This window comes from Tyto alba, unplaced genomic scaffold (genome assembly GCF_018691265.1).
Source record: "Tyto alba isolate M040663 unplaced genomic scaffold, T.alba_DEE_v4.0 Super-Scaffold_27, whole genome shotgun sequence".
Classification (NCBI taxonomy): Eukaryota; Metazoa; Chordata; class Aves; order Strigiformes; family Tytonidae; genus Tyto; species Tyto alba.
Window position 1 is genome coordinate 12,062,939 of NW_024881301.1, and position 26,623 is coordinate 12,089,561.

General features: G+C 37.8%; 1 protein-coding gene across 9 annotated transcripts in view; it reads left to right on the forward strand.

Moving 5' to 3' along the window:
- Nucleotides 1-26,623, forward strand: part of PTPRM (protein tyrosine phosphatase receptor type M) — a 490,776-nt gene that overhangs the window by 384,203 nt on the left and 79,950 nt on the right. For 5 of the 9 annotated variants that reach the window (XM_032987657.2, XM_032987658.2, XM_032987662.2 and 2 more), the window contains 5 exons: nucleotides 3,582-3,733; nucleotides 6,198-6,272; nucleotides 6,500-6,526; nucleotides 10,675-10,686; nucleotides 11,446-11,633. In XM_032987657.2, coding sequence (XP_032843548.1) covers nucleotides 3,582-3,733; nucleotides 6,198-6,272; nucleotides 6,500-6,526; nucleotides 10,675-10,686; nucleotides 11,446-11,633 — 454 coding nt within the window. The remainder of the gene's footprint in view (nucleotides 1-3,581; nucleotides 3,734-6,197; nucleotides 6,273-6,499; nucleotides 6,527-10,674; nucleotides 10,687-11,445; nucleotides 11,634-26,623) is intronic. The other 4 variants (XM_032987659.2, XM_032987661.2, XM_032987664.2 and 1 more) reach the window with 2 other exon arrangements.

Below are 26,623 nucleotides of genomic sequence, written 5' to 3' on the forward strand. Positions count from 1 at the left end.
CCTACTCTTTGTATTGTATCTTTCTAACCAGCTATTATTTTACTAAAGGATCTTTCTGATTATAGTTTACATTCTTTCAGGAGTTTGGTGAGCAAACTGTTAAAAGCTTTTCTAACTACAAGCACACCACACCAGTGAGTTGCATTAAAGCCCCCAATCCTTTCTTTATGAGAACCATTTATGTGACCTGTCTGCAAATAGAGAAGTAAAATTTAAAGCAATATTTATATAAGAAGCTGTTTTATCTTAACTTACAATAAGTTAATTGAATTAACTAGAGGAAAGGTATTAAGCCCAATTCCTTTAGTAATGCTATTTCAAATTGCATCTCACCATGTTTAATAATATCTTGGTGGTGGTAGTGTGTTGCTGTAGCTGTGGAAAGTAGCAGCATCTTATTTATTCTTTCTTTTCTTGGAAGAAAGGAGGCATACTTATACAAAAAAGGAAGTACCACTTAGCTTGGAATTGGGAAGAAGGAAGTGAATGCTTTTGCTTTAGTCAAATAAATATGCTTTTCTCACTGTTTCTAAGATGGAAGGCACATTTCTTTCAAAGCCTGAATTGATTCTGGTTATCAGCCCCAGTCATCTTTTTTTTTTTCTTCTTTTTTTTTTCTGTTGTTACATTCCTCAAGCTATGATGATGTCCCATTGTGCCTTGCACTTTGTGCCTAGTGCTTTATAAGCACGAAGGAAAACGGCAAACTAGGTCCCAAAGAGCTTGTTATTTAAGTCGGGACAGGACAGAGAAAATGGGTGCAGGTAAGTAGATGGAAAATTAACCAAAAATAGATGCTGATAATGTAGCAGCAGCTTAATTATTAGTGCTGGTTTGTTGGAGGGTGTGAGGGAGAAATCACAGAGGAAGAGGATTTTGAGAAAGGTAGCAAGTTAGGCTTGCAGAAGTTTTACAAGGTGATCCTTTCAAGTAGAAGGGACTGTACGGGAGAAGATGCACCATTTAAGAGTTTCATGATGGCACATAAAATGGGGACAGATTGTGAGGAAGCTTTTATCTTATTATTTTCCTAGGCTGATTTTATTAATATTTGTAACAGGACAGAGTAAATGATAACCCAAATCCCACACAATTTGGGGAGGAGGGGGGAAGTCCATATGTTTGTCTGCTCTACATTTTACCATATTTTTACCATTATACCAGCTCACTTCTCACAATTTCTTGTGCCTTAAAATACCAACAGTTCCTAGCTAGTCTTGAGATTGTTCTGAACATCAGGCTCCTCTTTTCTAAGACTGGCATAGTATATTCTCCTTTCTCATATAGTGATGGTAACACTATTTGTGTGATACACTGAACATTTTGCTTTCCCTACATTAAGAATTTCTTCCTAGATAATCATCATGGGAGTTCCCATCTGTTTTATTTTTTCCTTTGGCTGTAGATCTCTTTTCCTTTAAGAAGGAGGAAGCATCAGAGAGTAGCTATGAGGTGTTTTTTCCATGAGTGAAGATGATCAAATATTTAAGTCTTCTTTTCCCCAAAATTCTACTTCAAATCTAAGACCATGAGCGGTGATGGTGATGTGAAGTACCATGGTTTTACAAGTTTCTTAAATCTTGTATAGCTAGACCCTCCCAGGGATTGAGAGATCTAAGGAGTGGATGGGTTGCAAAGACTTCAGCACTGCAACACTTTCAGCAATATCTGAAAACTGCAGATGTAAAAAGTGTTATATTCAGCTAAAGTTTACCTAAGTCCAGTGGGTGTTTTTGTTCACAGTACAAAAGTCGGACTGGTATCGCTCTCTTCCTGTAACAGTTGTTTCAGATTTGAACTTTTCCCACAAGACCTATTTCCAAAATTAGATTCAGATTGAGAAGTACTGTACAGTTGTTACTGTCATAAAAACAATCTGCTATAGCTTGGTAATGGGACCAAAACCAAAAATTAAGGAAATGAGAAAATGTTAGTGTAATACCTTTAAGAAAATTAGCTGACTTTTTATAAAATGTGGACATCACGTTGTTGCTTTAATAAGCAAGAACTTTTGCTCTCCTTGGGAAGGACACAATTTTTACTGAAAAATAAAGGACATTCCCTGCAACAGCAGATGCTCGAGATGTACACCTTGCGGAGCATGGGTGGGTTTTTTTTTGTAATCCTACTGACTGGCTGGTATCATGCATCTTATCACATTGTGGATTTTCAGGTACAGACCACTATCTCTATAATGTTGCCCTGAGCAATTCTCCTAGTAACTTTTCTTTAAAAAACTGTTAAGGAAGAGTTGTTACCTGTTCGCCAGTACATTGTTCACATGCAGGAGTTCCCGGAGAAAGTGCTGAGCTTGTGAGACTGACAGCAATTAAAGGTTTTGTGGATAGAGATAGTACTCACAGATCCCCTGATAGGCAAGCAAAGGCCACTATATACTGCAGTTTCCTGGCTTTAGTGAGTATGCAGTGTCTAGATAGCTAATTATATTGACGACTGGTTAAAGAGAAGCTGCTGATTCCAGCCCGAAGAGAGGGAACTCTTGTGAAGAAAAGCTGCTTCTGCATGCCTTCCTGGAGCATTGCTCTAGTGCTGAATTGTCCTGAAGCACTTTCCTATGGTCTGCACAGCAGCGAAATAAAATAAGTAGGATATGTGCCTTACAAATGAAGTTTCCGTGACCGCACTGTGGATGCTGTCGTCACTGTTCAGGTTCTGGTTTCACAACCCAGCTAAACTGGGAATTGCCCAGTGGTTGGCCGGTGGTGGGAGAAGCTGTATGTACTTTCAGCTTAAGGCCGAAGAAGATGGGAAGAGAAGTCATGCATGACTTCGTGTGTTGCCATCCGAGCTTAAGCGTGGGAAGAGGAAAAACTATATCCATTTCATGTTACCGATTTGATAAGCCTGTCCTTCTAAAGGACTTCCATTAAGTTGTTCAGGCATTAGGAGTTTCATCTTAGATTCTACATTAAATAATGTATTTCTTATTCATTTTAATTAGTTACGAAGGAGGGAGGAGACTGGAGGATGCAAAGATATGAGTTCTGTTTTATTTATGGTACTTGAATGAAATTTCACTGACAGAAAATAGTCTTTAGAAATACAAGTCAATTTAAAACGTCACTTGCTTATACAACATGTGTTTAGAGATCAAACATATACTATACAGTATGATGTAAACCAGTTAGCTTTGTTATATGGTGTCTCAGTGAAACAGCTCCAGACAGTTCTACTAGTGTGAAGTGAAAACTGGGACTGATTTGTCAGTGTCAGTGAAATGTTCTCTCCTATCATTTTTATTTATGTATTTAAACAGATGTAGCCTCTGGTACAGTAGCTCACATCATCTTTGTATCCAAGTAGTCCCCTTTAATTCAGTGATGGTCCCCAAGGATTAAGCTACTGTTCACCATAAATCAGGGCATTGGCAACTATCCCTTGATTACCAGATGCTGTTGAAAGATGTAAGCGTGAAATAGATTTAAGTTTCCAGAAACAGGAGTAATTACTTAATAATGTGGTTACAAACTACAATACTCATTTAAACAACATGAATACTATGTCTGCTCACTGACTGTATTTTTCTTTTCTTTTTTTTTCCTCAACATTCATTTCTTAAGAAAATTGGCTAAAAAGCGGAAAGAGACATTGAGTAGTACACGGCAGGAAATGACAGTGATGGTGAATTCAATGGATAAAAGCTACACTGAGCAAGGCACCAACTGTGACGAAGCTTTCTCTTTCATGGACACGCACAATCTAAATGGGAGATGTAAGTTTTTTCTTTTCTTTTCCTTTTTTTTTTTTTTGTTGGAAAATGGAAGAAAGATGCCAATGGTTTTTAAAATATTCCTCATTACTCAGTCATGGAAAATCCATGGGACCCAGAGTTTCCCACTGTGCAGCACATTACAGTGTGTATTAGATGAGCAAGTCAGCCAGACATCAAGAATAGACTTCTTTAAAAATAATAAGGATAATTGAGCTTTTTTCTGTCCATCCTTTTCTTCTGCAGAAGAGCAAAGACATTACTGAAACAGCTGTGGTTTTACCTTTCTCCAAGCTCTATTATATTAGAAATTTTATATCCCTCATGCTGTCCCAAGTCCTTCAGATGCTTCCCCTGCTCACATCTTTTCTTATAGGCAAAATTTATTTTTGAATGTCATAACTTAATAATGGTGATCCAATTGTCTTCTTATTTCCAATTCTAGATGATGCTCTTTCTGTTTCTTGTGCAAAGGAGGAACTCAATGGAATTATTGGTTCTGCAATTTCATAAGAGATTCTGTAATATCCTGGGTCTTTTTGGATCTAACCTGAAAATAAATAAAATTTGGGATGTAAAATTTCCTGTATAAGAATTTTTTCAAGGACTCACTCCTCTCTAGGGGTTAGCACTAACCAAAGACAGGGGAAAACAGTAGTTTATTATAATTGTTAAAAAAAATGAAAAAATAATTACTGTGTTCAAAAAGCTTAATTGTTTTTGTAGTTCTTAAAGAACTTCAGTTTTTCTTGTATACCAGTGTTTTTTAACATCTTCAGAATTTGTCAAAAATTGAATTTTATTTCAAGTACTAACAGTATACAAGGCCCAACTCCCACTCTTTAATAATATGCTTAAGAACTTATCTTTGACGAGCTCAATTGTACAAACACTCTGTGAGGTTTATGCAGTGAGACTTCCCTCAACACCATTAGGATCATAATTTGCAATGTTAATTTGCATTTGAGTTACTTTTCAAATTGCTTTGAAATAGATCCTTCAAAATCTGACTTGCCTTTCTGACGAGAATACACCATTGCAGTAAATGAGATTGTTTACTTCTGTGAGGTTTGATTTCATCTTCTGACATCATGATGTCATTTTTCAGTGGTGTTACTGAATGGTCACAACCAAAGAAGGCTACAATGAGTTCCTGAGACTAAATCCTCTTGGTGGAGGAAAACACCTTAAGCCTTTGAAATTATGGGCATAGCAAGTATTTTATACCATTTGAGGGTTAGAACCACTCATTAGACTTTCCATAAGAAGTGTGGTCACCAGAAGCAGCAGTCTGACAGTTTTTAGGAATAATCTTTGTGTAAGGCCTTGTACTGAAGAGATTTAGGACATTCCTACTTCCTATGAGAGTTTGTTATTCTGGCTACATTCTGTATCTAACCGGTTTTATTAGCTGCAACAGCCCTGACCTCAGCTAATCTCTGCATCCCTACCCAAAGGGAATACCACTCTGTTCTTTCCATCTAGTGATTCAGGAGGCATAATCAAAGGAAAGAAGTGTAATTCATTTATAGGATAAGTGATAACTGCCATCATTATGTAAGCCAGTTTCCAGATAGCTCCATCTTAACAAGAGCTGACGACTGTATGCCCTAGAAGATCAACCAAAAAAAAAAATAAAAAGGATGGATGAAAACCATCAGGAGTAATCTCACTCCTCACAAATTCCTGTTAGTGTGCTTACATTCACTGATTGGACTGAATTTGAGCTGTGTAGACAAGCAACTAAAGATTAATTTGCAATGAGCTTGGCTTAAAAACCTTTAATGATTCTTTGGCTTAACATCCTGTAAAATGTTGTGATTGACTCCCACCTGTTGAATGTACCTGTGCTTACAACAGTAATACACATGATCTCTGTATACCAGGGAACTAACTGAACTTAATTTGTTGCATTGGGCTTTTCCATAGGCTTTACAAATGGTTAAATGATTAAATACCAATGTGAGAGTTGGTCTATGTATCACTTCTTGAAAACCATTGTTAAAGAGTAATATTCAGGGATAATAGTATCTGTATATACGTTATCCACCTGTCTGAGCAAATCAAAAAAAGAGAGAAAAAATGAACTATAGTAGAATATTTGCATGCAGTATTTACAGGGTTATTAAGTAAACTTACTAATGATCAAAGCTTCTGTCAAAAACACCTGTTATAATTGATATCTTTATGCAAGCATCAGTATTCAGTCTAATCTTGTGATTTAAGAAGTATATTTGTCATCACCAACGAAAATGCTTTCTCTGATGACATTTCGTTTTAGAGAATTGATCAAATTCAATGAACTATTTTATTCACTTGAAACACCTGGTTTTTCCTAGGTCCTGATTCCAGTGCAATAAACACAGCAGGTTGGCCTCTAAACCAAGTCAATCACATACACAACCACTCAGCTTAAATAGCCGCATATCACTTCACCATCTCTAACCAGCTTTGTTTCTCTTTGCAGCTGTATCTTCACCATCTTCATTTACAATGAAAACTAACACATTGAGCACAACAGTGCCTAATTCTTATTACCCAGGTAACTGATTATTTCCTTGTTTTCTACCCTATATAGACCTTTTCATAATAAAAGCCTATATAATTATGTTATTATACTTCTTGCCATAGAAATTTAATACATATATAAGCAACATACTGGTTGATCACAGTAGCTTTCTGAAAGAAAACTTGGGAACTTTTATCAATCATTTACTGTTCTCTCTCTTTTTACCTTTTCTGCATTGACCTGCTTATGATGTATGACAGATCCATTTGTGCCAACTGCAATTTTAGGTGAGAACATTTCCCTTTATCAAAGTTTATTGCTGAAGTAATTTAGAAAGTCACAGTTCTCGGGGTGCAGACAATGCAAAAAGCTGGAGTTTTTTGCTAAAGGGAGAGGTGGTAGACTTGGCTACACTGAGAATGCTAAAGATAGTTATCAGTCTTGATTACTACTGTCATAGTGCAAGTCAGGGGAGAAAAGAGAGAAATAATTTTAACAAGTGGATTTGTGAGGAAATGTTTATGCATGTATTTGGAGTGATACAAAAGAATTTGATTATCGCAGCAATTGAAATAGTTTCTCTCATTTTTTTTCCGTTTTATCTCAGAACTGAAGATGTCACTTCTTAAAAATAACATTTTTTCCTAATTAGACTATTCATGATACAGAAAATCAGACAAAATACAGTTTTGGCCATCCACCAGCTATCATTTCTTCTCACAATACCGCATAGTTTCTGACATGCTTGTCAAAGTGAAGTTTCAGAGGAGAGATGGTATTTTGAACAGCAAAATGATAACATGACACTTAGAATATATACTTTATTATGCATCAGGTGTCACGGGAATGAACTAAAACAGTAGAATGGTAGGTTAAAAACATACTGTTAAAGTGTAAATCATTTCCACTGGGAATTTAGGAAAACCTGCTATTGTCCATTGTCAAAAAGAGAGAGGTTTCTGCAGACTGATAAAACGATAAGCATGAGGTACTAATGCATTTTCAGTGCTTAAGTAACCCTAACCGCTTTATGGCTTGTATTCATTTGCACTTCCTTCCCATACTAATTTTAATCTAAACAGGGAGATTTAATTTACATAATAAATCAAAATATAACAGTGCACTGTAGGAAGAAATCAAACTCCAATGTTAAGCCCATCTATTTACTCTTTTTTACAAGGATTGTTATTTTTATAAGAAATACTTCTCTTTCTCCTCCTTTTTCTTCAAATCACTGTAAAAAAATAAGACCCCTTAACTGATTCCTGCCCTTAAACTTTAAGTTAAACAGGCTCAAGTAAAAGTAGAGCGAAACATATAAGTAGAAGTTTAGGAAGGTGATCTTGAAAATTTGTTATTGTGAAAGAATATTTAGCGCAGTGCATTTCAGCACGATAAGTTGGAGAAGGAACTTGTGCGTTTTTATACGTTATGTAAATCTGGAAGAAGGTAATGGTAGTGACTGTAACAATGTAATAATCTGCATGCAAATGAAATTTGCAGTGCCTATTAACTGCCTGAGATGTTAGATTTTTTTGTGTGCTTTAGCATTCATTCAACGCTTCATCCAGTAGATGTTCTTTCTGACCTTGTGTGTGGGAAAGGAGAAAAGTACTATTATCAGGAGAAAAACTTTGAGATTTCCTATCTGCGTTATTAAATTTTAGTTAATGGTTTCTCTGATTATTTTTTGTGATCCTTTGCTATATAATAATGATGGTGAAATCATTTGTTAGATTTTTTTCCCCCAAGAAATAATCTGTAAGCAAGTAATTCAGATATCAGACAAACACACATTGGGAGTAACAATTCTTGGCTTTTACTAAGTCTGTAAAATCTTGAATCAGTTAGATATGTATTTTATGGTCTACTACAGCAACCTGTGCTTAGTCATCTCAGGAAATCTTCCACTTATTTCACTGTGGAAAATGAATATTTTTGTAACATTACATGTTAAAAATATAGTATCCTTTCATGAGTGATGTTCCATTCAGACCAGGTCTCTTTCCCAAAATGTGTTTATGGCTGTCTGTATAGGAGTGGTGTTTGATCTGAGGTAAATCAAATTATCTATACTTGAGTCGGTAGAGGGATATAGCTATTAACAAAATATGCTGGGTTTTAATTGCAACTAATACCTGCCCTTGCTGTCTTTCAATGTCCAAAGAAGTTGTGTTAGAACTTGTGCTAGACTGCAAGGTCAAGCCTGTAGTTAGAATTAAATGATTTTTTCAGAATTTTTCAGTGTGACCTCCTGGGAAGGGTAAAGGTCTGGTGAATGGTTGAGTTTAATTTTCAAAATCTGCTAGAAAGGCCACAACACACTTACCATTTCCAGATTTATGTACAGCAAGATCTTTAGTTCATGCAAATTAGGAACTTCTTAACCAATTGGAAGAAAAAAAAAAAAAAAAAAAAAAGACTTAATTACTGGTGAACTCTTTAAATGACACAAAAGGCAACAGTCTGACTTCTGACTTCCAGATGTGAGGAAATTTTCTTACATTTGAGGGAAAACTTTCATGCTTAGCCTAATAACCTAAGTGAAAGCCTGAGATTTTAAAAAACACTTTACATAACAGGAGCTACATTTATAGTTGCTAGGCATGAGTTTTTCTAGTATGAGCGATGCACATATTTCTGAAATTGGAGAAAGAGTCTCAGCCCAGAAAAGATATTGGACTGGGTTTCCAGATACCTTCCATGTCGTGGGTTCATATAACTAGTAAATAAATATATTATTTATTAATTGTTGTACAGCTCTATGTGTATGAGTAAGTGAAAAATAGAACAACTGCAGCTGTAGGAGTATTTAAGCTGGACAAACTTGCCATTGAATATGAGCACTGCATCTGGAGGACCTTACCCTTTAAAAACAGTGGACTGTTACACCTGAAAAGCTCATGCTACAGTACTCAAAGGCAAAGCAAAAAACTGTAATATATGTGGCTCCTTATGTACCATATAAACCAAGGATTGAAATCACTCTATTTAAAACAACTTAAAAGATCACTCCTGAAGAAAGAAAAATAGTATTAATGCAGCTATAAAAGATAGAGACATGGAGAGAGGAACATTAGTCTAAAACAAAGTAGCTCACAGGAGAGAGATTCATAAGGCTTAAACTGCTTAAAAAAACCCAGCTGATAACTTTATCTTAGTTACTGACATTCTGTGTTACAAGGAATTCTGTAGTTTGCAAAAAAACCCCAAGTTTTCTAACCTGTTTCTAAAATTGAAATAAGTCACCCAAAAAACCATGGTCAACTTCCTACACTTTTTTTGTCTTTTGTGTCTTAGCCACCTTGTAGTTTTCAGGTGCCATTTCAACAGCAACATACTGTACCTACACTTGTATACCACGCTTCATGCCATGCATCCCAAGGTGCTTTGCAGTACAATTTTATCACACATTAGACAAAAGTTGTCAAATTCTATGACTAAAAGATGAAGAATCCTTTTCCTCTGCATTAGATGAGTTTAGCAAACTGACAGGAAAAGTAGTGAAATGCCCATACTCATACCCATAAATTTTTCTCTGTTATTTTTGTTTTAGGTTTAAATGCACAGTTCATATTGACTGTATGCTTATTGAGGACCAGATTTCATGTGTCTTAGTATCTGTGTGAATTGAGAGAACCTAAAATCCTCCTTGAAATATGATTCACTGAGTTTTGTGACTTCAACATCAATTTTCAGTGGTATAACTAAGACCAGAATCTCACCATTAATGATGTGTGGTAGTATTTTTGGTGGGTACATGAGAATCTGGGACCTTTTCATCCAGAGTGTTTGTGGAACTTTGTGCTGTAATATCTCTAATTTATTCATGTAGAAATACTATTTTAATGCTACCCTTTCATACAACATATTTTACAAAGTGATATCTTTTTAATAAATATAGTATTTTTATAAACCCCTTGCTATGTTTAGTGTGCAGCCAGTGAGGAGTAGTTTGAATAAGTCAAAGCACAACATTTACAATTTCAGTTAAAAATCAAAAACTCTTTGACATATGTAAAGTTATTATTTGGGTAAGCAGAAAAATTATTTATGATGATACTTGGGCCTTAGAATTTGGGGGTTTTTTTTCTCTTGTCAAGTCTGAACAAATTTTTTAAATTCCATCTAAACAGGAAGTCATATTGCTTCTTTAGGTAGAGTGCACTATCACATCTGTCTACTGCTAAGAATAAATTTTGATCTCAGTTGCATCTGTGTGAATTGACTCACAGTAAGATACCTTGGTTTCAGTACATTTAATTTCTGCCGTGAAACTGAGATCAGAATCTGACTCATTTAGGAAATCACTGTGTAAAGACTAAATTACAAACATAAAATTACCTGTAATTATTAATGTAGTACTGTTGCTTATGCCCTGTTTCCTTTTTCTCCTCCTCTTTTTTTTTTCTCCTGATATGTATCTTCTTAAAAGTGCCAATCAATGGTAAGTTCCCCATTTGCCCTATGGAAAAGATGTGGAGGGTTGGGAGAGTATGTGTCTCATGAAAATTTTAACCAACCCACTGGATTCTCCTGTTTGTTGGCTTGCATGTCAGTTGACATATAACATTCCATGCCTAATGTGATGGCTCATGATATACCATAGTCCTAAAGCATGTTCAGCAGCCAGTCAAGACATTTTTCCTGATCAGACGATCCTCTGCATTTGTCCTCTCGTAGTTTGTCTCCAAATGTTGTATCAGATCTACATTTCCATTGCAGTCCTAGCTTGATGAAACCATAAGTCATTTTGTGCATCTTTTTATTTTGCTCACTCCAAACATTTGCTCTAAATTTGCAGTGTAAAATATAGCACTTCTGTAATCTAAGAAGAATACAAGTCCAGTTTCATTCCATGGGACTTGTTGAAGTTTCAGAATGAAACTTCTATGCAGTTTAGAACCAAATGCCTGATTTAAAACCTGTTTGTAATCAGCTAGTGATATTTAAAGCAATATTAGAGTTCGGACTGCTCTGCAATGCTTCCATTGTAGAACCATGGACTTTGCCTCATTCCAATCAGTCTTGCAATTTTCCTGTGTAAACTGCTCCGTGGTTTTATTGTTCTTCTGGTGTAGCCTTCACAGACAGAAGCAATACTGATGATGTCAGTTTTCTGCCATTCCTCTAGAAATCTGTGTAATTTATAGATCTATTAATAAGTGCAAGTGAGCCAATACATTATGAGATACTCTTTTTCTAGATGAAACCCATACGATGGTCAGTGACACAAGCAGCCTGGTCCAATCCCATACCTACAAGAAGCGAGATCCAGTGGATGTGCCCTACCAGACTGGACAGCTTCATCCAGCCATTCGTGTAGCTGACTTGCTACAGCACATCACCCAAATGAAGTGTGCAGAAGGCTATGGATTCAAAGAGGAATATGAAGTAAGTGTCAGGTCTAATGATCTGATTATTATGTCTTCTGCACTGTTGGCTTTATCTGTGTGCTATCTGTACCACAGAACAGGAAAAATAATTACTCAAGTAAGCCAGCTGCTGTGTGAGGGAAGATACTGAATGGAAGGAATCACCACTACAGTGAGGAAATTTTCTGATTGTAATCAGCTAGGATGAGGAGTGATATATAAAAACCTTTCTTGGAAATCTCTGCCTAATTCTAATTGCATAAAGCTGTATATTCAGAAAAACTGGTCCACTAGCGTTCTCCCAGACCTTGCCATATTTTTATTTTGATATTGAAGAATGTAGCTTTTTCCCAAAGTTCTACATTACAGATTGTCTAATCAAAGTTACCCTGTAATGTGATATTAGCTTAGAAGTCAAGTTCTACAAGCAGTATTTCTTGGAATAATAGTATTCATCATGGAATGGCATTGTGCAAATCTTGAGAGAGGCCTGTAGGGCTATAAAATTTATTCTGTGGTGCCTGAACTGTTTCCCACTAGCTGGAGGCTTCCTCTAATCCTCACTGTTTTTCATATGAACTTATAGTCTCTCTTTTTTCCTTTTTTTTTAAATTCAACTTCTGTTTCTTCATTTCATGCTAGTGACCTATTCCTCCCTGTTAATGTCATGACAACTTCATAGAATAATGGAATCATACAATGGTTTGACTTGGAAGAAACCTTAATGATCATCTAGTTCCAACACCCCTGCCATAGGCAGGGACACCTTCCACTAGACCAGGGTGCTCAAAGCCCCGTCCAACCTGGCCTTGAACCCTTCCAGGGAGGGGGCAGCCACAGCTTCTCTGGGCACCCTGTTCCAGTGTCTCACCACCCTCACAGGAAAGAATTTCTTCCTTACACCTAATCTAAATCTACCCTTTTTCAGTTTAAAACCATTATCCCTCATCCTCCGATTACATGCCCTTGTAGAAAGTCCCTCTCCAGCTTTCTTGTAGGCCCCCTTTAAGTACTGGAAGGCCGCTATAAGGTCTCCCCAGATCCTTCTCTTCTCCAGGCTGAACAACCCCAACTCTCTCAGCCTGTCCTCACAGGGGAGGTGCTCCAGCCCCCTGACCATCTTCGTGGTGCTCCTCTGGACCCACTCCAGCAGGTCTATGTCCTTCTTACTCTGGGGTGCCAGAGCTGAACACAGTACTCCAGGTGGGATCTAACGAGAGCAGATGGAGAGGATCACCTCCCTCAGTCTGCTTGTCACACTGCTTTTGATGCAGCCTAGGATACAGTTGGCTTTCTGAGCTGCAAGCACACATTGACAGGACATGTTGAGTTTTTCGTCAACCAACACCCCCAAGTCCTTCCCACAGGGCTGCTCTCAATCCACTCATCCCCCGACCTGTATTGGTGCTTAGGATTGGCCTGACTCATGTACAGGACCTTTTACTTGGCCTTGTTGAACTTCATGAGGTTTGCACAGGCCCACCCCTCAAGCCTGTCAAGATCCCTCTGGATGGCATCCCTTCCCTCCAGTGTGTCAGCTGCACCACACAGCTGGGTGTGGTCAACAGACTTGATGAGAGTGCACTCAACACCACTGTCCATGTCACCAACAAAGATGTTAAACATCCTGGCAAGTACTATAGGAACACACCACATTGGACTGCAGATCCTGTCTTTCTTGTGAGATGCATCAGTTTGCTAAGTGAAAAAAGCACATACAAGCAGAACCTGCTCTCGTGCCCAAAATTAAGGGTAGACTCAGATCTTAGTTTTGCTGAAAGAGTCTCAAGAACACACTACTCATCCAAATATATATTTGAATCAACAGAGACTGACCAAACTGGTTCCTTGTCTAATGTGAGGGAGGATTTGAGACCCTTTAAAATCTGCTTTGGTCCAGTCTTGCAGTTGTTAGGATGTAAAAATGAATGTCCTTTGTCTACTTTTCTTTGCCTTTTAGCTCAGTTTTTAAGGAGTTTATTCTTGTGAATGATTCTCACATACAGGAATGCTCTAATATGGGTTGATGTCTACAGCGAGTAGTTTCCCACAAGATTACACTTCAGTGGATTTGAACCCCAAAAACAAGTGGCATAAATATATTTATTTCACATAGGAAGAATGCATAAGATTGATGTGCAGGGTTGGACTACAAATTGTCAAGATTGTCATATGAGTGTATGAGAATTTGTGAGATAATTTTGGCTGATCGAGTAGGAAGATGCACTGCATAAGCACTTGTGGGGTCTGATCTGTAGGCAGACTTGAAGCTGTCACCTCTGAAATACTTTGTTAACTTTTAATACATTATATGGACTATGATCCAAGATGATGTGATTGGATTTTTAAAAAAAAAAAAATGTTCCCTGCCATGCATTCTTGGAAGCAAATAAGGATTACCAGCAGCCCATCCTCCTCACTTCCAGGAGCCGGCTACACCTGACAGAGCCTATATCTGCCTCTGTTTGTGGTAATGTCCATTTGTCCAGTTGAGGAACCTGTTCAAATTGCACTGCGTCTCCAACCCAGTACATCGTCCTAAATTTCCTTTCCCTGGAAACTAGAATGTGAGAAATCAGAGGAACAGGTAAAAATGGGGCTTACCGTGATGTGACTGACATAGCCAGTGAGAAGCAGAATGGTACAGATTCAAGTTTAATTCTGTCTTCTCAAAGTAGAAGCCAGAAGGAAAAAAAAAAAAAAAAAAAGAACCAAACCACCACCAACAACAACAACAAAAAAACCCAACCTTCTCAGTCTTTCATCTGGTAGAAAGAGAAGGGAGGAGGACAACTGGCCAAAGTTGTTTAAATTACTTCCACCCTGTAGGGCCAGCAACAATTTCTCTTTTGGGCATGCACAAGTGTGCACTGCCCTAGAAGCTCAATAAACGATGCTTAAGTTTTAAAAGTAGGAACTAATGTATTCACTGTTGCAGTTCCTTCAGGATAACTAATACAATAATTAGGATATTGCTAAGTTTTTACAAGTGTGCATACTACTTGAATTTAGCAAGAGATGGTGTTTTTTTGAAGTTTGCACTTTGTCATGCCAACTCCATGTTATAACAATAGCTTAAATACGTAATTGTTTAAACTGGCATTTGTAGTATTAGACTTCCAAAGCTCATGCTTCAGGCCACTTCAAAAGTCACTGATGACATTTTTTCTCCTAAAATGTAGAAAACAATTCATTCCCAGAAGGAGCTAATCACCTGTCAAGTTTCATTTGTGTAGCTGACTTAAACAAGTTTGCTCCTGTGAGTTTTTTATGCCACTGTTATTTAAAACTGATAGAATTGAAAATTCTTGTCTTTGGAAAAGATCTGCTCATCAGCCAAAACCTTTTATACCAGCATTAAGCCTAGAGGAAAGCTACAATTAATTTACAAAAAAAAAAAAAACAAAACAAAACAAAAAAAAAACGGAATTCATAATACAGCCAATGACATGGCTTTTTAACTACAGCAGATCAAATGATGCTGCTGAGAAACAGTTTCCAGGAAAATCACTTAATTTTGAGCTTACCAAGCTGATGAATGGCATCCTATTACGGACCGTAGGTGTAGTCATGACTAATGCCAGTAGATGCAATACATCCGGGTGCAGTTTATTACTAGTAGCAGGGAGGGGGGACTTCAAATACTGCAGCTGCATCTGAAAAAGTCCTCTTTATATATGGAAATTGTTTATACTCAGAAGGAACCATAACTAGACATATCTTTGAGGGGGTTTTTCCACTGAACTAGTGCAGTATTGCTGGTTTTCCTCCATATGCAATCAAAAACTGCCCAATATATTCACACTGGTAAGATTGAGAATCTCTTTGTTTATCCTGCTGTCAGACTGATACTGTCCTCTTTACAAGATTGAACTAGACAATGAAATAATTTTTTCCTTATAAATTATCAGAAGGATAAATGTCCAAATGAAAAGGAAGAAATAGTTTGGCAGGGGATTTGTTTTGAATGAAGTCTCATAGATGATTTTTGCTCTAACAAGACAGCAGGATTATATAGTCTCACCAGGGAAAGAGTTTGATTCAGGAGAAATTCACACAGGATTCACTCTGAAAATAAATCTGCTGAACCAAACAGGAAGTAAAGTAGCACATTACCCATTAACAGCACTTCAGAGGAGTGCAAGGACACAGAGCATTTACTGTTGTGCACAGTTTTAAGTGCTTTAAAATTAAACTTAATAATTAGGGCCACTATTCTCAATAACTAGGGCTATAGTTCACAATCTAATCACATCTATGTGTTGGCTTCATGTATGATTTTTTGGAGTAACGTAACTGACACAAGGGATAAAGGTTGAAAAATAATCTTTACGTGACAGCAGGCTAGTACTTAGTCACTCACTCCTCAACTCTGCATTAGGATTACCCACTTGGGATACTGAGTATCTTTAGCTCCCAATATGCAGAGGCTAGAGGAACACCATACTTTGCAGGATTGCGCCCTTTTTTCTCCTTCTGGGAGAAGCTGAGATACTTTGGCTCTCATCACTGGAAAGGCTTTGATTGAGTATAAGCAGGGAACCATCCCACAGCCTGGCCCTGCTCCTGTGATGGCACGTGCGAAGGCTCCTGCTCCCTACAGCAGGATCAGGCCCTGGCTCCTAGATGCAGCTTTGGATTTCGTGTCTAGCTGTGCCTGTGGAAGGAGAGCAAATACAGACATGACCTTAGCGGCACATTGGTACCAAGTTCACTGCCCATTTTCCCATGTGTTTCTCAGGTGTGGAAAAAGCGTGGATACGTTTCTGTAAGCTGTGGACTCAAATGCAGACCTTCATTTGCAGCCTAGTGAAGTGTGAATGATTGGAAGGGATTGCAACAAAATCCTTAAACTTGGGGAAATTTCCACACAGCTAGTCTGCAGTAGATATTTTAAATCCTTTCTATCCCCAGCCAGACCCTTAAGAAAGGAGAGATTTTGGCTTGGTTCCAGCAACATTAGACTGACAGGATAACAGTGACCTGATTTCACATGCACCCCTACAGTAATTGTGTGTTATTTAAGATGCTCCCCAATACTACAGCATGAGTGAGCTTTTACTGATCATGAAGGAGACTTATTGCGTATTTCCTTTCTGCGTTACAGAAACAAAATAAATAGAAAAGGAGGGTGAAAGTGTTCTCTAAATTTCATCACTCCTTTCTCCTTATACCTGCCACCTTTTGGTTTTAGGGTCCCTAGTATCACAGTGCTTTACACTGTCTCCTTTCACAAGGACATGTGTCTGTACCAAGGCCATAAACACATAGGTACAAAAAAGCGAGTTCATCTCCTTCTTAAATAGATGTAGGCTAGGCTGCTGGGGCCAACGTAGCTAGGTGTAACTAGGGCAAAGAGAAACTCACCAAAGTTTTATTATTTTAAATAAGACTTATTTTTAACCTATTTTTGAATCAGCAAAAATTGGTGCCTGTTCAGTGTAAATTGGTTCTTTGTCAAATTAAGGTTAGTTGACATAAGACAGTTTCCAATCGATTTCAGAGTGTCCACACAGGAGCTTGGACTGGTTTAACAGAATTGATTTAAAAACACACCTTTAATTAAACCAGTGCAACTTTGTGTAGAGAAAGCCTTGCAAAATCAATTTCACATTATGTTCCATGACAGGGAGTTCTGAGCTTCCATTATCTCAAAACCAGAGGTTCCTCTGAAAAGCCAGGATTTGCAAAGGGTTTCCTGCTCAGATCAGCCTCACTTACCATCACTAACAGGACTGTGTCAATAACAGAGTTTAAAAAAAGGTTCCTCCATGTAGCTTTAACTTTAAGGCCTTTACCCCCACTGTCTCTCTCGTCTTCCCTCTCCTCCCCTCCTGTCAAACACATCCTTTCTCAAGGTTTTGTGGCAGTTAACTGTTTCAGTCAGGGAATTTACTTTATACTAATACCGTTAAACCAATACTATTCCTAATACAGTGAAGTTATATACTGTCAAGATAAACTGTACTGATTATGCCCCTGTTATGCTACACGGTCTCCTCTCTGAGGGGGTACACCAATGTAACTGTATTAATCTCTAAATCACCACAGTTAAATAGATGGATGCCTTTACAGGCTCAGAGGGCCTATCAAGGTCAGGAACATGAATTATATTATCTAATGTATATTAAACAATCCGTTTCATTTTAGCACTTCTTAGCACCTATTATAGATTGCTAGAAGTATTTTAAAATAGGTTATCTGGTCATGGTCACTGTTCAGTTATACCTTGGGGGATTGTGGTCAAAGGTGATAATAAAAAAATTGGTAATTTGAAGAGGATTCAGAGGTGAGTGTTGAGAATAATTGGGGGTATGAAAGCCTTTCTTCACAGCAATATATTCATTCAAATGGAACTTCAGAAGATATACAGGCAGATGTGCTGATAGTAAATAGAAAGAAGGTTTTTCACGCATTGTATTACTGACCAGTGAAATATCTGGGGTAAATAGTAAATGGTTTTAAGAAACAAAACAGGAAAAAAACTCTCTAAAATCAGCAGAAATACAGATCCTTGTTTTGGGGGACAGAAAGAATTGCAGGTAAGCAGGAAATTCTTTGTGGAGGGAGTTTAGCCCCTCGGTGCCTGCTTAAGGTATTGTTTTCTCCAGCCCACTGTTTGATAAATGTCTGTCCTAGGACAGAAATCTGATAGTTTCCATTTTCTGCTGTCATGCAAAGGCATAACAGGCTAGAATCCTGTCCCTCCAACCCAGTCCTCAAGTTGCAGCTTTTCTTTCTCTTTGGTTCAAGCTGGAAGACAAATTTGTTGCCACATGACACTTCTAAGCCCTCTGCTTCTGGGGCCATTCTGAAATCTTAAAAACATTAGGAAAAATAAGTATTTTGTTGAAGTTATGTTGATATAGCTACTGGCAGGACCCAGCTGGTGCTGTGTCCTGCTGCATGTGCTCCTTGTGACTGCAACTGGCCTGTCTCACCTCCAACCTGTACATTTTTATCATGCCTTTTCTCTGATTATATTTGATATTCTGGATCACCAGCTGAGACAGTCAATACCACAATCAGTGCAGGTTATTTTCTATCTCACAAGACACAAATTACAAAGAAAGCAGAAAGACTCTGGAACATTGGGTGGGAATGGGGGCATTAGTCCACAGTGTAAATACATGAAGGACACCACCTGCATCCTCCAGCACCAAGAGCAGGTAACTGTCTCTCCTTCTGTTTTTGTAACAATGAGAAAACTCATTAGGGATTGTAAACATAACAGGATAGAAACAGAATCAAAATAGTAGGGATTTGTCCTGTGAAAACAATATGGAAAATTTTTTAAATATTCATCTGTCGAAATCATTGATATTATTTTTTGTGAAGTTTAATCTGTTTAGATGGGGCTCAGAACAATCACCTGAATGCCCAGTTGAATCTTTTATCTTTAATACTGGAAAATTGCAGTGGTCTGATTATAGGCATATATTATTACGTAAGTGTTCTCTCCCATGCACGATGAAAGATAACTACAACTGATGGTGAGATAAAGGTCCTTTGTTTGAGACAGGTATTACTCCTTTATCAAAGGACTGTGTTCAGAAAAACCCAGTTCCTTCAGATTGCTGTGGGATCTGCAGCAGCCTTCCATGAATCCCAAGTAACTTGTTCCTGCTTCGGTTTATCCCAGACTCTTGGACACTGGAAGCCTCAGCACTGGAGAGATCATACCTAGGGAGGTCAAAAGCAATAGTAAAAATGAGCAGCTGCCATGTCCATGAAGCATGTTTTGGTTTGGAAATCCTAAGGTACGCCAGATCAATACCAAATTGTTAAAATAAAGTCATCCCAAACCAGAAACTACATTCACTGGTAAATAGTATGTTATTAGTGACACAACTTCCCAGTGCATGCAATATCCCTTTAATTCTTGTAGCAGAATGGGTGACTTGAGTTGTTGATCAGCAAGAATCAGTCGTCAACATTTTTAGCTGGATGGCAGTTAAAAGGAGTTTGTTCGGGTTTTTTTTTGGTTCAGAGGGGAGACACTTAGTTTGCTGAACGTCTGTTGATGTGTCAGCCAGTTTTATGCAGTTTGAAACCTGTCCTTAACAGCTGTGAATTTCTGTTTTAAACTGATTTCAAATGTATGAGAAGTGCTGTCACAGTGCTTAATACCATTCACATCACACTGCCCTATGCTGCACTGTGGCTACTGCCCAGTGATCAAGGTGTCCCAGGACTTTCTAAATCTCACGCTGTCCTTCTCCCACTCTCCCTAAAATACCTTCTCCAATTTAAATAAAAGTGCATGTATATGCTGAAACAGCTTAATAATTTGGTTTTGTTTAAGCAGGTTTAATTAGAATTTATTCTTACCACAGATTATAGATTTAGACAGGGTGTGGCTTCATTAGAAAGGCTTTGAGGCTTTATCTGTTTGAATAATAAAATTGCAGAGGTGTATAGACTAGAATGCTTCCAATATCCTCAGGATTACCCTCTGGAGTGTAGGCAGCTGCTGGCTTGTGCTGTGACAAGGCTATTTTTGGTACTGATCAGTCTGTGATTTGCTTGGGTGTGAACCTCCTGTTTTTTATGTCTTAGTAGCCTGAACAGTCTGAACTGTGTATGATGCCAGGCAGCAAGGATGACTAACAAGAATGGCTAATTCAGCCCAGTGTTTTTCTCCATGTAAGTCTACCAGACTCAGTTGTGTATGTAAAGTAAAGTTTGGACTGTGTCCTAAGGAAAGCCTGGTAGTTTTTAAGTGCATCTTTCATGACCACTGTATCCGTCTAAGCAGTTAAAACAGAGACTAGTGGTATTGATCCACTCAGAAAACTTTTGGTCCACTCAAAAGTCGTGAGGTGTAGATGCTTAAGCTGATCAACTGGACAGATAAAGTTAAAGCAGGTTGTTCTTAGGTAAGAGCTCTGGAAGGTAGTTTAATCATTCTCTCTACAGAATGTGGTAGACCTGGTGTATGTGGTGGCAAACATATGAATGAATAGAAAATCTATCAGCAATAAAAAATGGACTGTAACCTTTCAATTCTCATGGTCCTGAAGATGCTCTGGGAGTCTTTTCCATTTTTAGATATTTAGCAGACATTGATTTCATATTTCATCATAGCTGGACTGAAAATCAAAAAAGTAATGTAAAGCATGATAAGCACTTCTGATATTATTCCTGATCCTTAATCAGTGAGTCTACTTAAGCATTTACAATGGAACCATTTTAGCTGTTGCATGCAGTTTTGTGGATATGCCTCTTGTCCTCCGTTATCCCATGGCAATAAAGTTTCAATATGCTTTAGAAAGTGGTGGGGTTTTTCCGATCTTGAGTCCAGCTACCACAGCAGTCTTTCAAAACTTGTTTTAATTTTACTCCCCTTTTTCCTGACGAATGATTCCATCACTATGATCTTTTATTCTCTGAAAGCATTAAAAAATCTTTCTCAATTTATTCTGGAAAGATTTGTGGACATGTGCAATGTCAAATTGGAGCAATAAAAGAAATAGCTTCCAAGTTTCACTGTTGTCAACTTGGCACCGAGCAGATCTCTGGAAATACAGTACCCATATCTGATAAATCCAAGTAATTAACACAGGGGTTGTACAATTTTAATGGAAAGAATTAACCTTTTCCATCTTACTGCTTCCTCGTGTTTGGATGTACACAGAGGTATATGCTTATTCTTTTAATCACCAACATTCGCACATCACTCCAGCCTGTCTTGCCTTCCTCTCCTTTGACAGCCACAGGTTAAGAAACAGTCAAACTCTATTAAACAGACTTCTCAAAATATATTTTACTCTAGTTGTCTGTTAGGCAAGTCATTTTTGTTGAGTGATCTTGCTACTGTGCTTTTGCTAGTATCAAATTAATGCTCTCTCTGTACCTTTTGAAATTAGGGTTTAGTTTCAGATTTAGCCAATCTGCACATCATTATGGGCTATTGAACACCACAGTAGGAAACTAAATGAGGCCAGTGAACTTAATTTCACTCATAACATGAGTTTCCAGAGGGAAATCCACAAGAATGGCTGTAATGCTTACAGCAATAAGGTGATAGGTTAAACTTTCTAAATGCTAGTGACAACTATGATTTGAAAGTTTTCGAAACATTGCAGGCTAGATGCTGCATATTTGCACCACACTGACTTATTAATTATTCAAATAAGACATTGAATATTTGATCAGAATCCATAATCTCTTCTTCAGTTAACATATTATTTACTTTTGAAAACTGCTGATGTACCATATTTTTCCCGTTGTACCTGCAAAATGAATTGGTCCAATTTATGTGCACGGAATAATACATTGTGTTTTAATGTTCAAGATATTATTCATTACTTCCTACTTCTATAAGCCTCCTTACCTCTTTCATATTTTATTAGTGCCTTTTTAAAAGACATAAAAAATCAATCATGTAGTTATTCCATTTTAAATTATGCAAATTATGTTAAATACAATTATAATCTATTATTTATTAATTATATATACACCCTGTGTGTTTTCTGTGGATTGTATTTATTCACTACAAATAATCAGGCATTTTAGTCCATTGCTGATTTCATGACCAGAACATTATTATTGGCTGTTTGTAAAATGAGAGGAACACTTTTCAAATCAAATTAGCGTAATTTAGCTATTAGGAGTTTTCATTTAGCAGCAGTTTACCCACAGCATACCTAAAACATTCATTATTTTCTATAGTGCATTTGTTTTAAATAAGTTAAAATAACCATTATAAATTTTTTAGGAAATGAAAATTTGTATTCTTATGTAGCCTGTGGCTCAGTGTATCTTTTAAGAAGTTTTCTAACTGAAATACTAGACTTCTTACATGTTTCCTGTGGTGCTTCAGTAATTCTCCTGTCAATGGAACAGAGGATCAGCATTTTCTAGCAGGAATGATTTTTTCATTACAACATACTATTTGGTGGGACCAAAAGATTCTGTGGAAAATATTAAGTCCACTGAAAACCTGGTGGGCTGTAGTTGGGCAGAGAAGGGGGTTGGCAAGCCTCCTTTCTTTCCTATTGGTTTCCTGCCATCACCTCTGTTTCAGTGTGATAGCTGCTTCCCCAGTTACCCATCACACGAGATCTCAGTGATGACACGGCTACACTCAGACTACTGCTGTTCTCCAACTGCTTGGTTCTGTATCTGTCTTATCAATTAGCAGTTAGGTCGCCCTGGATCCTCAGCAAGTCATCTGAGAGGTGAAGAGGACATAGCCTGCCAAACAGCCATGAGCGGATGCAGGCATCTTGGTCAAAGATGAGCAGGGCAACTATGGGATAAAATTGGCCCCCAGGCCAAAGCTGGTGGGAAGACTGGAGTACCTGTGGAAGCAAAGCAGCCCAGGAGGTGGGCAGAAGGAACAGCAAGCTGGTTTTGGGGACTTGCAAAAAAGTCGGTGAGAGTATTTCAGAAATGGCATGATGACAGCATCAACCATGTAAAATTATTGGGAGTAACTGGGTTTGCAGCTCAGTTCAGGACTGATGAAAATTCCTAATATTGACACTTCTTCACAAGACAGAAACAGCAGACTGGAGTCACTCGCCACAAACCTACCCACGAGAGCTGAAAGGTTTAGGTTTACAGCATGATTTGGAGTCCAAGGCAGGGAAGACCTTAAGCAAATGTTTAAGTCCAGTTGGTTTTAAAGGGATGTAAGGGACTGGTTTAAAGTTGCTTTTAATAAACATTATTTCCTGTTTTACATTTTACCATTCACTTACATGGAAGCAACACCAAGGGCATCAGACACATAATAGTTCACACATATTCATGTAATGGTGACAGAACTTGAATATATGTCCACCAAAATGGTGCACTTTTCCCCTTAAGCTCTTAAAAAGATTCTCTGCTCTGCTTTGGTCTGTGGAAAAAATTAATAGCATGTGTTTATGTAAGGTTAAAATGCATCTACCAGCTGAGCTCAGTTATTACCTGTCTAGCTTTAAGGTGCTTGCCTGTTCAATAATAACAGCTCTAAATATATAACAGAAAAGGTGTTCTTATATCTCAAAGAAAGAGGTCTGAGTCTCTAAGCAGGCTATCTCCATCCACTCTTACACCAAAGGGAGACAAAAAAGGTGAGGACCTTCCTTGATGCACAGTCTGGGGCTGTTGAGAAGCAGACATAGCTGTGGCTGCCTTCTGTTAACAAAGGTAGCCTGCAGTGAAGGGGATAGAAGCTGTTCTTAGTGAAATTGTAGATTTTTGTCTCTGTCCTACCCAAACAGCGACAGGATTCCCTTCTGAAGATAATGCTTCCTAGTGCTTCCTCTGGGATGGTGGAAGCTTCCATGCAGTGCAGTTCCTGAAGTAAGCATCAAGTTTTAGTGTGGGATTAGTCTGGGAGAAGGCAATGGGAATACTTTGTCTTTGATGCTTAAATACTTGGCTGTATCACAGGACTAGAGTTTTGACATGAGAAAATATTGCCATTCAGATTACTTACAGTAAATTACTACACATGATCAATTTCTGTGCTTTCCTTACCAACAATGACAAAGCAACAAAATTTCAGTATTACCTAACGAGTGTTAAAAAGTAGGTCAAATCCTGTATCCTCTACTCAGGAAAGAACAGTAAAAGCAGCCATCTGCAGTCCCATGTGAATAGTTAGGAAAGAAATGAGATGGGGAAAAGCTTGTAATGCAAAGCTCTTTTTAGATTTTTATGTCCTTCCAAGATTTTCTGAATCTAAGCGTGACTGTGAAGTTGAGACATAGGATCATAGAATCATACAATGGTTTGCATGGGAAAGGACGTTAAAGGTTATCTAGTCCCAACCCCCCTGCCATGGGCAGGGACACCTTCCACCAGACCAGGTTGCTCAAAGCCCCGTCCAACCTGGCCTTGAACACTTCCAGGGAGGGGGCACCACAGCTTCTCTGGGCAACCTGTGCCAGTGCCTCACCACCCTCACCATGAAGAATTTCTTCCTTATATCTAATCTAAATCTAACCTCTTTCAGTTTAAAACCATTACCCCTTATCCTGTCACTACACTCCCTAATAAAAAGTCCTGCCCTTCTTTCTTGTGGGCCCCCTTTAAGTATTGAAAGAATATAGTCTTTTTAATCTTGAGAAAGACTGCATACAACAGTTCTTCTATCTTTTGTGGTACCGATATTGCTCTTCCAAGTGCTGTCAACAATTATTCATAATCAGAACAATTTAGTATATTGTTTGCTTGAAGAATATTTCAGATCATTGTCCTCTGCGTTAGGCTGTGATATCAGCTGAGCTTTTGTTCACTTACCCTTGATTTTTATCAGTGCCCGTTTCTATTTGTCATTGGTGTCTCTGGTCAAGTTGGACAAACAACTACAATAAAACTCTGCATTTTCAGTTTGTAGTTCATACATCAACCCCAGCTTTTATGCTCTGTGTAACACTGCTGTACACAGCTTCTGTAAGGTTGGCATCATAAAGTATGTAAAGATTCTATGAGTAAGGAAATCCTTAAAGTGGCACAAAGGCACTTTATCAGCTCCAGTTGCAAGTCTCTACCTTGTTTCCAGGATAGTGAAATATCACTCATTCCTGGCTGCTGTAATACCCCTTTAGGATATTCTGAGCTGTGCCAGAGATCAGTGTTACTTCTGCAATGCTAACAACAATTATTCATTATTCCTTATAATATAGGGAATCGGGAGCACCCAACAAAGCTATTAAGCAGCAGGTTTAAAGTGAACAAAGGGAAATATTTTTCACACAGCACATAATTACATCGTGGGGCTCATTGCCTCAAGATGCTGTGAAGCCAAAATTATAAATGGGTTCAAAAATGGGCTAGACAAATTCATTATTAAACACAATGGCTGTGTGCAGTCTCTGGCTGAGGAAGAGATTGCTAAGGAAAGCCATTGATTGCTAGAAGCTAAGAGAGTATGCTGGGGAAAGATTCACTCTCTATTTGCTCTATTCTTCACACTTTTTTGTAAACATCTGCTACTAGTACTGTTGTAGGAAAATTAATGGGTTGTGTGGACCTCTTGTTTGACCCAGTATGGCTGTTAACACACATAAAGAAGAAGAAAATAAATCAATGCTTCTGTATATACAAAGCAAACAAAGTGATGTAAAATGGTAATTTTTTTATTTTTATTTTTTACTTACTGGTAGTCAATTTTATAGAACTATCAGTCTATAAAGAGCACAAAATGCTCTTTAAGTTAGCTAGTATCCTTGGTGTTTTCTAGTTCTTTTACTTTAGTAGCTGTTCTCCTGGTCCACTGTCTTGCTGTTAGAGTGTGAAATGCAAGATGATGATGCTGTAAAGGGAAAGAGAAAAAAAAAATTCAGTTGTAAAATGTTTTTTTTTAAAATGCATGTAGCTGCCATGCTAAGGCCTAATCCTTGGGCTTTTATTCTGAACAGTGCTTTATTCTGCAAAGAACCTTGTTTACTTTAATTAGGCGCTTTCAAGGGAGTCATGTTACTTACGTTACATAGAGGTAGTGGAATTAAACTCCTAGTATGGGCAGTAAACCACTTCTTGCCTTTTGGAGAACAAAAAGGGGACAGTTATATGAATTTTGAAATTAAACAGGTTGAGCTTCCAAACCACACCAAAGCATTTGCTTTTGTTTTGCACTAGGAAAGATATTTCAATCCAAGCAAATTTTGTGTCTTGCTGCTTTCCTAGTAGTTTTATACACATTTCTATTTTACCACTGACTTTTTTAATCGTCTCTTCTTTTACAACATCACCAGCTTGAGTTTTACATTTTGACGGTTACATTGTGAATCATGTCTATAGAACCGACAGTAGTTAGAACATACAAAAACGTTTGAATCCAATGAAAATCACAAAAGTTGCTCATGCTTTTTGTATGTTTAATTGTATATCTTGTTAGAGATTGACATATTTTCCCTCCATTTGTCAGTTCTTTGCACAGCATTTGTGTTTATTTTACTGATATTTACTAAAAACACGTATCTCTGGCACACAAGGAAAGCTAAAAAAGGCCATGCTGTCTGCAGCATTTAGGACTTTGATAAAGTTTAACTGTTTTGTGGATTGCTT